The sequence below is a fragment of the Varroa jacobsoni genome, unplaced genomic scaffold (genome assembly GCF_002532875.2).
Source record: "Varroa jacobsoni isolate VJ856 unplaced genomic scaffold, vjacob_1.0 scaffold_1295, whole genome shotgun sequence".
Taxonomy (NCBI): Eukaryota; Metazoa; Arthropoda; class Arachnida; order Mesostigmata; family Varroidae; genus Varroa; species Varroa jacobsoni.
In genome coordinates this window covers 104,703-120,169 of record NW_019214197.1, presented here as the reverse complement: position 1 = coordinate 120,169, position 15,467 = coordinate 104,703, and the positions used below count along the sequence as shown (strand labels likewise).

The 15,467-nt window shown below is 37.0% G+C and overlaps 1 protein-coding gene across 2 annotated transcripts; it reads right to left on the bottom strand.

Annotated features, from left to right (window-relative positions):
• Positions 1–339: 339 nt before the first annotated feature.
• On the bottom strand, positions 340–14,694 carry sel (canopy family protein seele). Of its 2 annotated transcripts, none has more exons than XM_022847531.2 (7): positions 14,405–14,694; positions 8,291–8,529; positions 6,723–6,903; positions 4,936–5,051; positions 4,148–4,273; positions 2,029–2,152; positions 340–1,787 (listed from the first exon to the last, which is right to left on the bottom strand). In XM_022847531.2, the coding sequence occupies exons 3-7, from the start codon at positions 6,901–6,903 to the stop codon at positions 1,579–1,581; spliced, it is 756 nt and encodes a 251-aa protein (XP_022703266.1). In that variant the 5' UTR covers positions 8,291–8,529; positions 14,405–14,694; the 3' UTR covers positions 340–1,578. The 2 variants fall into 2 exon arrangements, with proteins under 2 accessions (XP_022703266.1, XP_022703265.1); XM_022847530.2 differs by having other exon boundaries at positions 4,073–4,273; positions 14,405–14,688.
• Between the last annotated feature and the right edge of the window lie 773 nt (positions 14,695–15,467).

Below are 15,467 nucleotides of genomic sequence, written 5' to 3'. Positions count from 1 at the left end.
TTAGTATTCTCTATAAGTGGTATCATATAGTATCAAAGGATGTCATTTTCCGGTAAGACAACTATCGTGAGCAAATTCTATTATTACATTATTATATATTATGTAACAAGGTTTATTTATTCATATTCTCCCTAAAACGCCTCCACATCTCTTCCAGAAGTCTTGCTGGTGTTGCCTATTAAATCTTAAACGTATTATTACGTGTTTGCACATCTGAGGGCTGTGGTGGTCTTGGTTCGAATCCTACAAGACGATAGTTGTCTGAAGCAATGCGGGTTTAATTCTCGATTAACAATTATTTGTTCTACTTCAACGATACAGTCATTAAAATATATCGCATTTGCTGTCATAAGAGGCGATGATACTTTATTCATTAAATATTTGTTAATGAAGGATACGGTACTAGACGCATCATTTAATTTTTCAGGACTGAATATACATTTACAAAAGCGTTGAATAGATTAATATATATATATATAATTACAAACGTTTTTTTTTTGTAATATTATTCGATAATATTTTGAACATTTATAACATTTAGAAGCGGATGGAAATTAAATACCAAATTTTCTTACGACAAAAACCTTGTATTCTGTAGATTCTGCTATTGTGCGAATAAAAAACAGCGGCAAACAAATAAATAGCAGCAATAATGTGACAAGTTTAACATAACACCACTTACCCCAATATGGGTCAACGGCTTTGCTGCTAGGATTCACCAGTAAAAGCAAAATTTATTCCAACACGGTCGCAAGTACTTTGACTTATTGACGTATGGATGTATCGTGACCTTTAGCTTAGAAATGTTGTCATAACTGCCCAGCCGCACCTCAGTGCAAAATATTTTTATCGATTTTCATGTTGTTATTTTCATGCCAGCCACAGAATGATAATGATTCTGGGCTTGCAAATAACTGCGGTTGTACCCCATTCATTTTAAACAAGTGAATTATACCAATACATGCATTATAGCTGAACGATAACTTGGAAATAAGAATCTCATAAAAGTCGATTATTCTTGATGTGATCGAAGCCCAACGGATTCTCGTGGTGAACCAAATGAATGAAAAACTGCGTAGAACTTTACGTGATATCGATCCGAGACTTCGATCAACTTTCAAAATATGTTTGATATTATGTTTGATATTAATGAACAGGGATGAAGTCTTCAGCTAAATGCACACTAACGGTCAAAATATTTACTTTATTATTTATTTCTTATTTGTTTTTCTTTTATTTTATATTATTTATCAAATACTATTTAATATAATATATATTTTAATCCTATATAAATTATAAAGATTCAAGTGGAGAACCCCGTTAGGCAACCAAGTTCTGCTATAGAAATGAACGATGTTTCCATGAAAATATCATCTGCTAAATGACAATTCATTGTTCGAACCTGAAATGCCTCGGCGGCTCATATGAGGACAACCGATGAAGACTACCCTGTTCTGTTCGTGAGTAATTAACAACACAAACAGTAACAATTAGATCATTCGAAATACCAGTTTGAATACACATTTAAGCGAAACGCCGAACCAGTAGAGTAGCGTCGCTCGTGCTCTGTGGAAATGTCTAAAATTCATCGTTTTTATCTTGCTTGTAGTCATCTTTATATTCGTTTAATTGTTGTGTGCGGTCGACATACGGTGTTTCAATATCTCCGAACTGGCCGTCGCCCGTATCAACATGTAACTCTTCGTTTTCATCTTCCTGGAAATCCCAATCGGTGGGTGCATTTTTCGCTTTCAGAGTCTCCATCTCATCATCAGCGTTACACAAACCTAACAAAGCCAGTAAAGAGTCGGGTGACAATGGTAAATTCAATAAATTAACGCATTAACTATGCAAATAGAACGCTGGAAATAGAATCCCAAAAAGCTTTCGTCATTGAACTTTGTAGCTGTTAGTGAACTTGTTTTGCTCCTATAGTTCCCGGTAATCACCAAATTTGTGTTTAATATAAGATGGGCTTATAATATTTAATTCCAATACAGAAGACAAGCACAAATTCACCGCACTTACCTGTTGTGTGAATGCAAAACTGTTGTCCAAAATCGTGCGCTGTTGTTTTTAATCCATCGGCGTGGATGTGGCGCTTGAACAGAGTCATCAGAGCATCCTCATGATCGCCCATTATTTCCTCACACTATGAAAGAGCAGACAAAAAAAACTACATTAGTAATAACATCACACTGTGTGCTCATTTTTACTACTATTTTTTTTTACTACTTTACATAACACTATTAGTAATAAGCCGCTATTTACCTGAAAATTACCTAGATGGTATACACGGTTGTCATCATGCGCATATTCCATATGATCACATTAGTTGTACGACGAGTTATACGACGTTAGTACCCAAAAAAACTAAGTGGAGCATTCACCGACGACACCCACCATTTGCTCACTGCATTTAATCTCCCTTTTTTTCCTGAAAATCCGACTCATATCCTGAAGATTTGTTTACCAGTAACACTAGCTTCGAAGTGACAGGGCAACCAGTCGGTATAGCCAACCAGATTAGTGTCCATATTTGAGGAAACAGCGCCTAGTGCTTTTTGCCTCTTTGCCTCGTATTATCACAACGAGTCACACACGCAATGCAAACTACACTGCTTAAAAAGACGACGGTCACAGCAAATGTGATGCAATACGTACTCTGGTATAATAGTATGAATCCTGTCGCCGCACATCCTACATATTAACTGCTAAAACCAAAATATGCCCGCTATCGTGCCATGGTAGTTAGAAACGAGAAGACACAGGTATTACCCAGGCCGGAAAAACTATTCTGTTTATGGTCGAGATGATTTAACGGAAGAAACGGTCCAAAGGTGCTCTGTCGAATTCGTTCTGAAAATTTCGATGTCCCTCGACAATTTGGAAAAATAGCAGAAGTTATTCCGAAAGTTAAGCAAGACGGACACATGAGTAGCCAACAAATTAGATACCCGCAAAAGAATTCGACGCAGAAAACTTACTCGATCACATTTCTATCTGCGAAATTGAAATAATTGCAATAGGATTGAACCATTTCTAAAGCGGTTGATTATGAATGATAAGTGGATTTTATACGACATGTTCGAAAGAAATGATCTAGAACCTGTAAAAAAGCTCCGACTGAGAGCAAAAAAAAGATGATGCCATATGCTAGTCAGATTGGAAAGGAATCCTGATAATTATAACACGTTGCGGCTCAGCAAAACGGCTGACTTAGACCTTTATAGCCAACAACTTTGAAAAAAGTCACTGGAGCTAATGAGCAAACGGGGTATCGTTTTCCACCATGACAACGCCAAACCTCAAACACCTTTAACAATCTGACAGAAGTTGAGAGCTGGAACGGAAAATATTGATGTGTTCGGATCTGGACTATCTTATTTCGATCTCCATAAAATTAATCGTGTTAATTTAGCCCCATGGCAGGGTTGCAAAAATCATTTATCGCAATTTCTCACTTAAAAACCACAATGTTCTTCAGTAGTGGAATTGTGATGTTATTAGAAAAAAAAAAGGTTATAGATCAAAATGTAAGAATAAATGATATCTTGTTATGCAACTACCTAATACTTATAATGACTTCTTACCGCTCTGATTTCACCCCGATGCAAAAGAACCCTAGCTATAAAAGAATCAGCATTGATGAAAGCTTTAAGTGCAACTTTTGCCAGCAGTTTCATATATTAAATAATATAGTACATAAAAATATCACGAATTATAAAGTTCTGAAATATTCTATGTGATAGATCTAATCCTAGGATAAGCACTGATTTACCACAATGCAGCGCAGTCGATACAAACTGTCATAGGAATAACGTACACACTATATAGGGCTAAGGCGAAAATCGAGAGTTTTTTCATTATATTTTTTTGCCCTCACCTTTACTATAGTTTACTTTCCTACTAGCACATTGAGGACTCATTTTTGATTTTTGTCGTACCCTGTGTAATACAAAGTGTTCTTAAATGAACGAAATTGTTTCCTATATTGCAGGAGTAAAATTAAAACTACAACGCATTAAAAGTCTTAATAAAACCATAGAAAATAAAAAGAAACGTGACAAACAAATGTGTTCATCTTGGAGTTGAACTCAGGATTCGGGTTGAATTTCACTTGGTGTATCTTATCCATATCCTCAACCATGTTTATCATTGTAGGAAGGCCCGATCGTTTGTCGGTAACGGGCACATAATCTTTCATGCCACCGCAGACTTTGCCGTCATCCAGAAGACTAAGTAGCTGAATTTCGGATCCTCGGTACGGCACCTAGAAAGATGTAAAATTACGTAGAATACGTAAATAACAAAGAAACAAAGATTCTCCACAATTAAATCAGTTTTCTTGAAGCACAGTAAGAATAATTATTCAAATTGCAACTTTGTGCAATTTTTTAGATTTCAGTCAGAATGTATGGTAATGCTAGCAGTTAACGTTGAGAAGACAGTTCGTAAACAGGACGAATACTAGGTTATGGAAAAATACACTCTCGAAATTGAACAGAAAAGAAACCTGGAAGGTATTGTATATTAGAATAACAGAGTTAATTTTTTATTACTCACATTTCAGGTTTCACAGGTTTCTTCTATGAAGCAAATTCTATAGAAATAGAGTATTTATTGTATTGGTGGGGGAGAGGGGGTAAACTAGGCTTTCGAAGTAATTTAAAATAAGCCCAATTTTTAATTCTGTTGTGTACCTAGCGTCTCTGTTTATGATTCGGCGACTGCAAAAGAAAGCCACAAAAATATTCATTTTGTGCATACGTTTCCTTGTTTTATGTAAGTTCAGAAGTTATTTATTCACTTACTTAATTTAAAGATTAATAGTACAGAAAGAATCCTAAACTTTAACGTATACGAAAAAGCATATCATTTAACGCTGGTATTGATCGACGGACGTACAAAAGCGCGACAAGATCTAAGTCTAACCTTCTTCTGTCGGGTGCTTCCATCAGCCTGTAATCTGAATGAACCAACTTCTATAACCTTCGCCGGGTCAGTGCTCTCCACTTCTTTGAAAAGAATCTTCACGGCCGTTTTACAGACTGCAATCGAGTGAGATTCAATTTGAAAATAATATGCTTTGTAGATTATTTTGTTTAAAATGAGCTTTAGTGACCAGAGAATAGGACTGTTTAAGGCATACCGCATACATGAATGTGAACTTCTCACAAAATAACGTTATTACACGTGTATATATCTAATAATGGTTACTATGGCAACCCCTTAGAGCTAAGCAACCTGCGTTGGAAAACCGAACGTTTCGGCACATTTACATTAAAAGAATGCTAATGAATTACTTCTAAGTGACAAATAACCATGCATAAAATTTCCTTTCACGCTTTCTCTACTCACTTCACGTTATAGGTCATACACCGCATTATGGAGGCCGTTTTGTAATGTTTACACTAGAGATTACTGAAAATGTACGTATGTTATATACATACGTAATTGTTTTATGACCAAGCTGTCACAAGCGAATCAGGAGGACATAATAATTCACTTTTGCGCTAATTAGGCCAGAACGATGATTTCTTTAAACGTAATCAAGTTATTCTCTTTTTCACGCAGTTACCTTAGCGTTCTGGCAACTTTTGGACATCTATATACCCGCCACCTGCGTCCATATGTAAATTTCTAGTCTGGCGTTGTCATTAAATAAGTAAACTGCGTGACTGCACACATTCGTCTGCCGTGTCAACGGTCCCTGAGTGTCTTAAGGAACTCGAAATAGTGAACTGCATTCATTACTTTACTTTAGACGATTGTTTTACTTCTCATAGTAGCAGGTGTTGTCCAGTGTGACGTATTTCTCTTGCCTAGTCCTTCTCTGGCTGGCGAGAGAGATTGTTATGATTTATGACGAATTTTTATTATTAAAATTCCACTATTCTACACGCATTTTTAACTGATATGAAGGCAACTTGCGGGAGACCTATTTTTCACTTTTGCCAGTTCTAGTCGAGAATGGTTTTGTATGTAAACTCTTTCTTCGATTTTGGCCACGCGCTTTCCATCTTTGGTTATTTTTTCCGCAGTCATTCCCCAGACATTCCAATGTCCGTTTTTGAAACATTTGCATTCATGTACCATGGTTTCACTTATGGCCAACTTGCCATTGTCTTTCCCAATTTTCGATGGATCTTCGCAGCGCTGTGGCTTCTAAGGAAAGCAGACCAGTAAGCGCTGATTTCCCAAATTAAAAGATGTTTTTCTTTCTGAACTCACTTCTCCTGGCACAACTTCCACAGGTTTCACTCACAAGTTGAAGTATTCGCCAGTCTATATTTCGTCTGCTACCGGCGCGTAATTCAAAAGTCCATCGGATTCGCTTGAAAAAGCTTTATGTATATAGATATATATTGATTGAACAAACAGAAACATTCGAAAGTGCGATTAAATTACAAATGGTTTTATTTCTATCGAAACTTTTTTTTACAAAACATCGAACATTTCACAAATTACAATTATATAATTAGTAGTATGTTAAGTATATATTCCAATTGAACTGAAACTAAAAAAACTGAAATTGAACTGAAAAAAAATATTAAAACGGATGACGAGTTACCAATACGATCGTTTTCTCCGGGTATGGGCGTCAATTTCAAATCAATATGATGCATGTACCACGTACATCCGATTGAACGCGTATCAATGCTCAATATTAAAATCCCCCTTCAAAGACTACATCAACGCTCGCTTTTAGCCCGTCTCACCTTCACACTTTGTTTTACGAATATCAATTTCTTTTCGGTCAAATTCGGCAGCATCCTGTATCGCTACACCTTCACTTAATAGACAGGCGGCAATCCCAATCACGAGTAAATATTCACCCCATAACGAGGGCGGACATAAACTGCTTCCGCGACCAAAAACGCTACATCTAAGCCGGATCATCTGAAGTAACCACAAGTAACTGATCTTTATTAGATATATTATTACGAAAGCACATTTATGGTTGTCATATATTTGGACATTCTTCGGGTGCATACATATCTGTTACCTCAACATGCGCCAATACTGTAGTAGGATTTCAGAACATTCTAGTAATTTTCTAAAAATGATAATCGTGCCTGCCGACAGTAGGTCCATCGTTAAAGAGAAAACTAATATATACAATCCATTCGATGTGATGTAATACAACGATAAGAGATCTAGATGCTGAACATTCTAGTTTCATTTTTTATAACAATAAATACTTTTTTTTTTCGTTTTTCTTGAGACATTTTACGCACAGTATTGATAAGAGTGATTAACCCGTGTTAAGTGCAGGCTGGAGTTAAGTTTTCGATTCATAGGTACGTCCATTAGCCTTGTTTATTATTGATGGAAGTAGAAGTTAGAAGCGATATCGATCATTATTCAACGTACATTATATATGTGTGTAGATGTTCCAAGTGCTAGACAAAGAGTCAGGCGGAGGACATCAACTGTGACAATTCACAAATGGCTGTTAGCAATGTAACATAGCTTCTGCTTTCATTCAGATCTATCGCAATTAAGCATTACCGCTGTGGCTTTCCCAAGCCAGGATCTTAAGTCCCACCAGTAACACAACTCAATACAATAAAAATAAAGAAACAGAACGTAGTTCGCTTAGGTACTCAGATCCTGAACCTAAAATACTTTAGCTGGCATTTAATTTGTCATTACGAAGCTTACTTCTGCTGCATATGAACGAGAACACGGATAGTCTATATCTACGGGCTTTGCTATATAATAATGCCGTGAAAAACACGAACGTGCACGCACGCACACACACACACACACAACTATCGAAACAACAGTACTTAATGTGTGTAAATACATACTGCTAACTGTTAACTCTGATTGAATAAGTTTTAAGATTGCTTTTTAATACACATATATCTGTATCATATATGGTAGTGCATAATATACATATAATCGAATACATTTCGCAGATTTTTTTTGCCATCTTTACGAGGCGCAAAATAGCTAAATGTTGGTGAAAATAGCATCCAAATTCAGTCTGCAGTAATTATACGACGAAAGCACAGGAGTGCACAAGGTAACGATCTGTCTATCGAAAGTAATATAGGTGTAATTTCTTCAGCGGCGTAGTGGAAAATACGCTACCATTTCGTAGAATTCCAAGTCACGGAAATCGGAATACGCTTGTAACACCAAAACTAAAATGGATTGATTCTCTAGAACAATACAAGTGACTTCTTAAGTTGGAAATAATACATGTATACGTTTTTCAGTTTCAGCTTCAAAATGTAGAAACAATTTAAGCGTAACACTCATGCGTAATTGCACTTACATTGAAGTTCTCCTTTTTGTTCGCTTTCACGGATAAAAGTTGGCTCAGATTTCAGTATGCGAAGAGGGATGGGTCTAATGAAGAACGCGATTTTACGCGCTATATTTTTCTTAGTTACCCAGTAAACTGCACTAAATCGGACCTACGAGCTTTCTTAATCGCCTTCAGCACTCGAGTGAACCCGCTTCTCAGCTAAGCCCGCGTCGTCTGCTGTCAGCTGTTTGACACGTCAGGGTTCACTGCGAGAGAGAGAAACATTTAAATTTAGAAGCACTCCACCATGGCGGCAAGATACTTATTCGAAATAAATGGGTGATGTCATGATTGAGATAACATTCAATCCGCTTCGTTATACATAAGCGTGACATATTGAATTTTGTGGCAGGGATTCAAGCTTAAATACACCTAGGTAATTGTACGAAAATACCAGTAAGGCAAAAATACCACACCGGTCCAGATTTACAGAAGCTGGCCATCCACCTATCTATTAATACGTGCTTTTAATACTCAGACAAATATTATTTATAAATAGGATAACAGGAATACATAACACAATGGTATCCTTAAACACAATTTGAATCATTCAGGGTATTTATGCTATAAATTTATTTCGCTATATGAAAGGGTGATCACGCACCGAATTGTGGCATTATCTTGGGACAGATGAAGTTGCCTAGTACCTTTCATTCAGCCGTTTTGGCTGGTTTTATATATTCTATGTTAGACGTGTGATTTTTAAAAGCTAGTAAATATTTGGCCATCACTAATTGGAGCTGTACAAAGCTTTCGTTATGAGTTTTTTACTTGCAAGTTTCACTAACCATATAACAAATAGCATATCTACAAGTTTTATATGAATTCATTATACAAATTCGGTAAAAAAAATCTTTTTTCATTCTTCAGCTTTAAGTTATAATTCATATACTTAATAGTAATCTCGTGAAGGATATTTTTTTGTGAATTTTTTTTTTATAATTTTTTGCTTAAAACTTTTGTAACGCGTCGGAAGTATTTGGCCCACGTTTAGCCGACTAATGAAGTCAATCCCCCGTTCCGTTGCCTGATGATACTATAAGTCAATACCGCGTGTTCGGGTCGCAATAACGATTTCGCATCGTATCACAAAGTCTAAAATACGTATTTTGTAATTAGACTATTTTTAAAGCATAGTAATAAATATGAGAACTCAGTTTCTCAATGAAATGGTCTCAACTTCGGGCAAATCCAGACCCATCAATGACTGTTTCAGCAGAATCTATACGCATTAAGCTCGCATGTGCCCCAAAGCGTGACTTTGGGTGACGAAACGACTATGTAAGGGTATGATATGGAAGCAATGACGAAACAGTTTGAGTATCGCTTCGAAGGAAACTGTAACGAGACGTATTTAGTTTAAAATGTTCATAAAAAAGAATAATTAAATAAACCACTTCGATATTCGTCGCTGTGATACGCTTCCATCTTGAATCATAGATGAGCACGCGTCAAGACGTTTCTGCATTGCAGAAAAAAGGAAAGCAAATTAGTTGAAGATTATAGAAACTTCTGCTCCTATAACCCCAAGACGTATTTGATTTGACTTTGCCATTACTGACCAGTTAACTTTCTGACACATTTGGAGAAGCTGAGTTCAATCGCTCGTCGTCCGTCAGGTGTCTCGCGAGATTTCAGTTAATCTCAAATATGTGCTTCTGCAGGTTTTTCACACAGATTGCGTGCCGATAATTTGAAACTGTATGGTACTTATGTATCTACTAATAAAAAAGCGTTGTCCAATCGAGCATAAGGGCGCGTTAATTTTGGTATTAAAGTGTGCCTCTATCCTGTAATTATGATTTTATCTATACTCTTAACGTTGTCTTCATTTCCTGAACTTAGCCTATTCAGAGGTTGGGGTCCTTATCAGTACTCTCCTAAGCTTTATTATTATTATTACTTTCCTAACTGATGTTTTGTTGCTGAGCAAACTTATTTTTACGTAATAGCTGTCATTTTCCAATATACTTATATATTACACTTCTATTCGAAATAGCATTTTACAATGTACGGAAGTGCTTTATACGTAGGGTGAGTACATGGTGTGGTGCTAGCAGTGAACCCTTTGTATCCAGACCGATGAACCAATTTCACGGAACTGCCGATATTCGTATGTTTGATCAGCAGGTTGATATAAATATGGTTGTAACCTACACAGTGACGGAACCGTTGGAAGTACGTTCTCGAATGGGCTCGCGTCACGTGCGTTCGTGACATTCTGAGATAACGAGTGACTCTGCCATTAAAATAAATTCTAGTGTTAAAATCCGTTTAGAATCATTTACGAGTTATATAGCTTTTAACAATGGCGTATTTGTGAAAAAAGTATGACCTGTTTAGTGGAAAATAAGAACCATGCATTTTACGCATGTTGACCGTTACAAGCGAATCCGGCGCTCCCTCTATTTTTTTATGCACTCGCTTCAGCACTCTAGCAGTTTCTGGACAACTATATTCTTATCTGTCGAGTCCCAATACCTAATCGGCCCTCGGTGGCCTCCAAAGTTTCAATCTTCGTTGTTGAACCATTTGTTGAAACGTCAGGATAATAATTATTGTTGTACTTGATATTCGGTACAAAGCAGTTTCAGATCGCCTAGTCAGTGATGGGGCCAGGCACCTAAACAAGTCGATAACCGCTGCGTAGGTAAAACCACGTAGCGCCTATACGATCAGATTAAAACATCTAATTTTATAGACGCCTCCACCAAGTGGCGTTTCGACATTGTTCCCTGTTCAATCTTCACCGTTTATGGTGACGACATTTAATGAACATTTGCCTGCCGGGGAAACAGGATGGAAAAACGGGGGTTGAACCATTACCGTGTGCTAATTATACAAAGTGAACGTTTCGCAACTATGCCTATAAATTCAGCGTCACGTACGACCAGCATGCATATTACTCTATGGGCAGAAAAACGGTCTTTTGTTAATTATCCTATTAGGTATGAGTCGTTTTAAAAAAATGTTAACTTTAACTTGAAATATTATGCACGAGTTTTTTTTTTTCTTTATTCGAACGTTGTTGTGCTTTCTTTTTCTAAAGAAGCATTTAGCCATACCTCCCAACAATAATAATATAGTTTCTACTCTGCCCTCTTCAACTTTCTGGATTATCATTACGACAATTGTTCGATAATTCTAACGGATCAGATGAGGCCGACGGGGCTTGGGACGTTATTTATATCGTTTTTGAGACTGAGACGATCCTACTCAAGATGTATGACTTTTGTTTTTATCGTAAATACGACGCAATATTCGGTGTTTCGTACTGTGCTCAATCTGGTCGATCCAACCCAATCCTGCAGCTACTACATTAGCTATAACGACCAGGTTGTTCTAACTGAGTTCGTCGTTTGCGGAACGAATCCGTATTAATTTGCGAATTATTTAATTCCGCTCGTTTGTCATCTACGTGGCAAATTTCTAACCAATATGTTTAACTAATGTCAGTTATACTATAATCAGGGCTGGTACGACCGTTCACAGTTTCGCTAATGAACCCGACAGCTGTTCATGCATTTTTTTGTTTATCTGTATTCAATGTGCTTAAGGTGGAAAATTATAGCAATCAGCATGACTGGATTGAAGAAGTGGGATAGTAAAGACTGACGAATAGTGTTAAACGGGCAATGTGTAGCAACACTCGGTACAAAGAATGGACTGTTCTTGTGAAAACGTGTGCGCAGTTATGTTTAAAGCGTCATGGATCTTCGCAAGCATGGCTTCTGTAAACGAATACAAATGGGACCCGATAGAGCTTCATTGTCCTTGTCAGTGGATCATATTTCTGCCCCGAAATTCAGCCGTTATGAAACTTGGTCGTCGCGATATGCTAGCACTTAGTTTGCCGTATTTTCTGAATCTTATAGTAGCCCACTGGGTGTGGTTTCGGTCACCATTTCTGCGTGCAAGTTCGTGAATACTGCTTACATGTGTCCTGTGAAAAACAGAACTTTCTCGCTATCGTAGCCTTATTTAAATTAGGACTAATCTCGCATATAATGATCTATTTGCGTGATAGCCTTGAACACTGAAAGAATGAAGGGTCTCTCTTAGCCTATTGAAAGCGTCAATCTATTTTTACTACTGTTTGACGATTATGCTATAAAAAATTCTGTGGAAAGCTCTTCCTGCGGTAAAAATGTTTCCCGCTGAATCAGTTATAGTCACGACAAAAAAACCTTGCCCCCGAATACAGCATGACATTATCGTACGAGATATATATATATATATATGCTAGTTTACTTGATGGCTCCTATGAAATTTCTTATGAGGAGCGAAAAAGGCGAAAATTCTGTAAAGGGTTTCGTAACTTAATAGATGTTTCATAAATGCGTTCCAGTCGTTGTCAGCCATGATTATAGTGCTAGAATCGAGAATATAAGCATGTGTCAATGAAACTAAATTAAGCACTTACGTAACTAGTCTTAAGGAGAGCAAACTGCATTATGTGGTAAGAAAAGGTCGAGTGTACACCTCCTGGCAGGTGCATGCTTACGAGCTGAAGGTCAATTCAAGATGGCCTTGCGATGACGCGATTCGCCGTGCTCGAGCACCATTGAAACCATGTGTTTGTTTCGACAATAGGGGAACATCTCTGATGAAGCAACACTGCTCGATGAAATGTATATTGACGTCAACCTCTATCTCATCGAAGCACACGCTAATGCCATCTTAACGATATCGAAACAGGGTGACCATGACGGCATGGTAGTATACTGAGACGACGTGTCTGTCTGAACCTAAAAATGCGAGGACAACCTTGTTCAATATACAGCCTGTGGTTATATTGTGTGACTTCATAGTGTATGATGCTACTAAACATCGCGACGCACTCCGTAACCAGTATTTATAAAAAACCGACGAAAAGGTTACTCGTTACGAATTTTGGGTAGATGCTCAACAATAGACCATTACAGCGCAACGCATTAAAATAAGCCTTTGGTTTCGTAGTCAAATGGTGTAATACAGAACATCCATTGAGCATAAGCCGTATATATATATATATATAATTAGTATTAAAGCCAAATGGGACAATTCGCGAAAATAGTATAATCCCCGGTGTGTACATGTATTCTTTTTAGGTGACTCAGGCTCTTACCCTGGTTACAGATACATAGTATCCCTCACTAGAGACTATAGAAGTCGAGCAGTTATTTTTGTTTAACGTTATTATGTTCAGGCGGGAATTTTATCTGTTGTGCATGCGAAGTTACTGTCATCACAGGCGCGAGTGGTAATTTATTCGATCACATTGAATGATACGGTAGTTTTTCATTTATAGATTTCTTACAATTATAAGAACGATCTCTCTGCTTATCATCTGATCAGCTGACGCTGATCAATGGTGTTGAGTGGCAACAAAATTTGTACGACATCGATGAATACGTCCATCGGTGATATCTCAAGAAATTAAGACTAAAAAAATATTTATCTTTAAGAGAAAGAACAATTAAGGGAGGCTGGTGCAGGAAAACACGATGAGTATTTGCGAAAGGCTGATTTACAACGAAAGTAAAAAATCACTTATATGCAACCTTGTTTTTCAGATATGTACTGCACCTATCAAATACGTTATCTTAATCTCAACTGCTACTAGCTCGTTCGAAAAGTATCCTTAATACACATATTTACACAAGCCGACCAATTTTATAAAGCTAAATACGCTAATTAAATATTTTATTACATCGTGTTGTCTATCTGTCAGCTAGAAAACTACGAGAATTTATTCACAATGAAAACTGCTAATGTCAGTTTCTCTATTAATATCTCTGTAGTAGTATATACCAGTTGCAAGTTGTCGCAGTTAACAAGCTTTAAATTGAGGTCTTTTACAAAACAGCATCATTCCGTCACGCCATTGATTCAGCTCACTCTGGAAACTCTAATTGACTAACAGAAATGAATCTAACAGAAATCTGAAGAGTCAGGATACGCCACAGCTTCAATAGCGTTCTGCGTGTTTACAATATGGGCTAAGGCCTTAATGGTAAAGGCAAGGCTTTACATCGCTATAAATTACTACCTAGTGAGCAGCAAAAGGCTTGTTTTTTTCTTTACCAAGCTTTTAATCACCTTCGAAAGTCAGACACTTTAGCTATTTGCACTACATTGTTCTCCTGAGACCGTGGCACGATATTACATTTCATTGGTCTATAGAATGGTGTTTTCAGGAACTTTCTTTTCACACCAAAAACACACAGTATTACTACTACTATCGACGGCTAGCTCCGAAGATGAGTCAGCAACATACGGTTTTTTCTTGTTGACCTCCAGGCGAATATTGTAAATTTATCAAATGGTACACGTTTGATACTAACTGGTTTTACTTAATGATGCTGATACCAACTTTACTGTATCAGCATCAATAATTTTATGGTAACTTACAGAAAGGGTTTTCAATGATAGCTATTCTGGTCAAAATTACGACCAAGTGCCTGCGCAGATAACGCAGACTGCAGTGCTAGCTAGGTAATATAACAGGGTACTTAATTTGCGGTTATTTCTAATATGGGTCTACGGGAAAACCAGAGTTAGCCCTGACGTTGTAACAGAGCCAAGCTCTGCAGTAAACTCCTTTGGAGCTCTTTTGAAAAGCGCTATCATTAAAAAGCAGACTAAAAAATCTAAACATGATCTATTTATCGCAATTGCTAGTTTGCAGACTAACAAATCTGATCAATACAAACAGAGTGCTTTTAATTGATTAGTCGAACTTCACTATAATCCGTCAATGATGTGTTGACAGAAAGAAGTTTGTTTTACGCATGCAAGAAATTTATTTTTTTCAAATAATCATACACAACATTTTTTAGACGACAAGGCTTAATAATTTTTAAATGTACTTTTTAACAATATGTTAAGAAAAAGATTATGTTCTGAATAAAGATAAATTATAAAATAAAACATTATAAATACACCCGCGCTTTTAATTACGTACACTGTTCCGCTGTGCAAAGGGAAACAACAGTTTAGGTAATCCTATCTCGCCTAATAAAGAGGAAAAGCATATATATTTATCATATCATATATATGTATTTGTATATAACTAATATGCAGCTGCCAGTAACCGATTTAGTCTTGCACTGCAACCGCCGTTGCGAACGGCGGAACGATCGGTCTGTTCAGCACCGCAAGA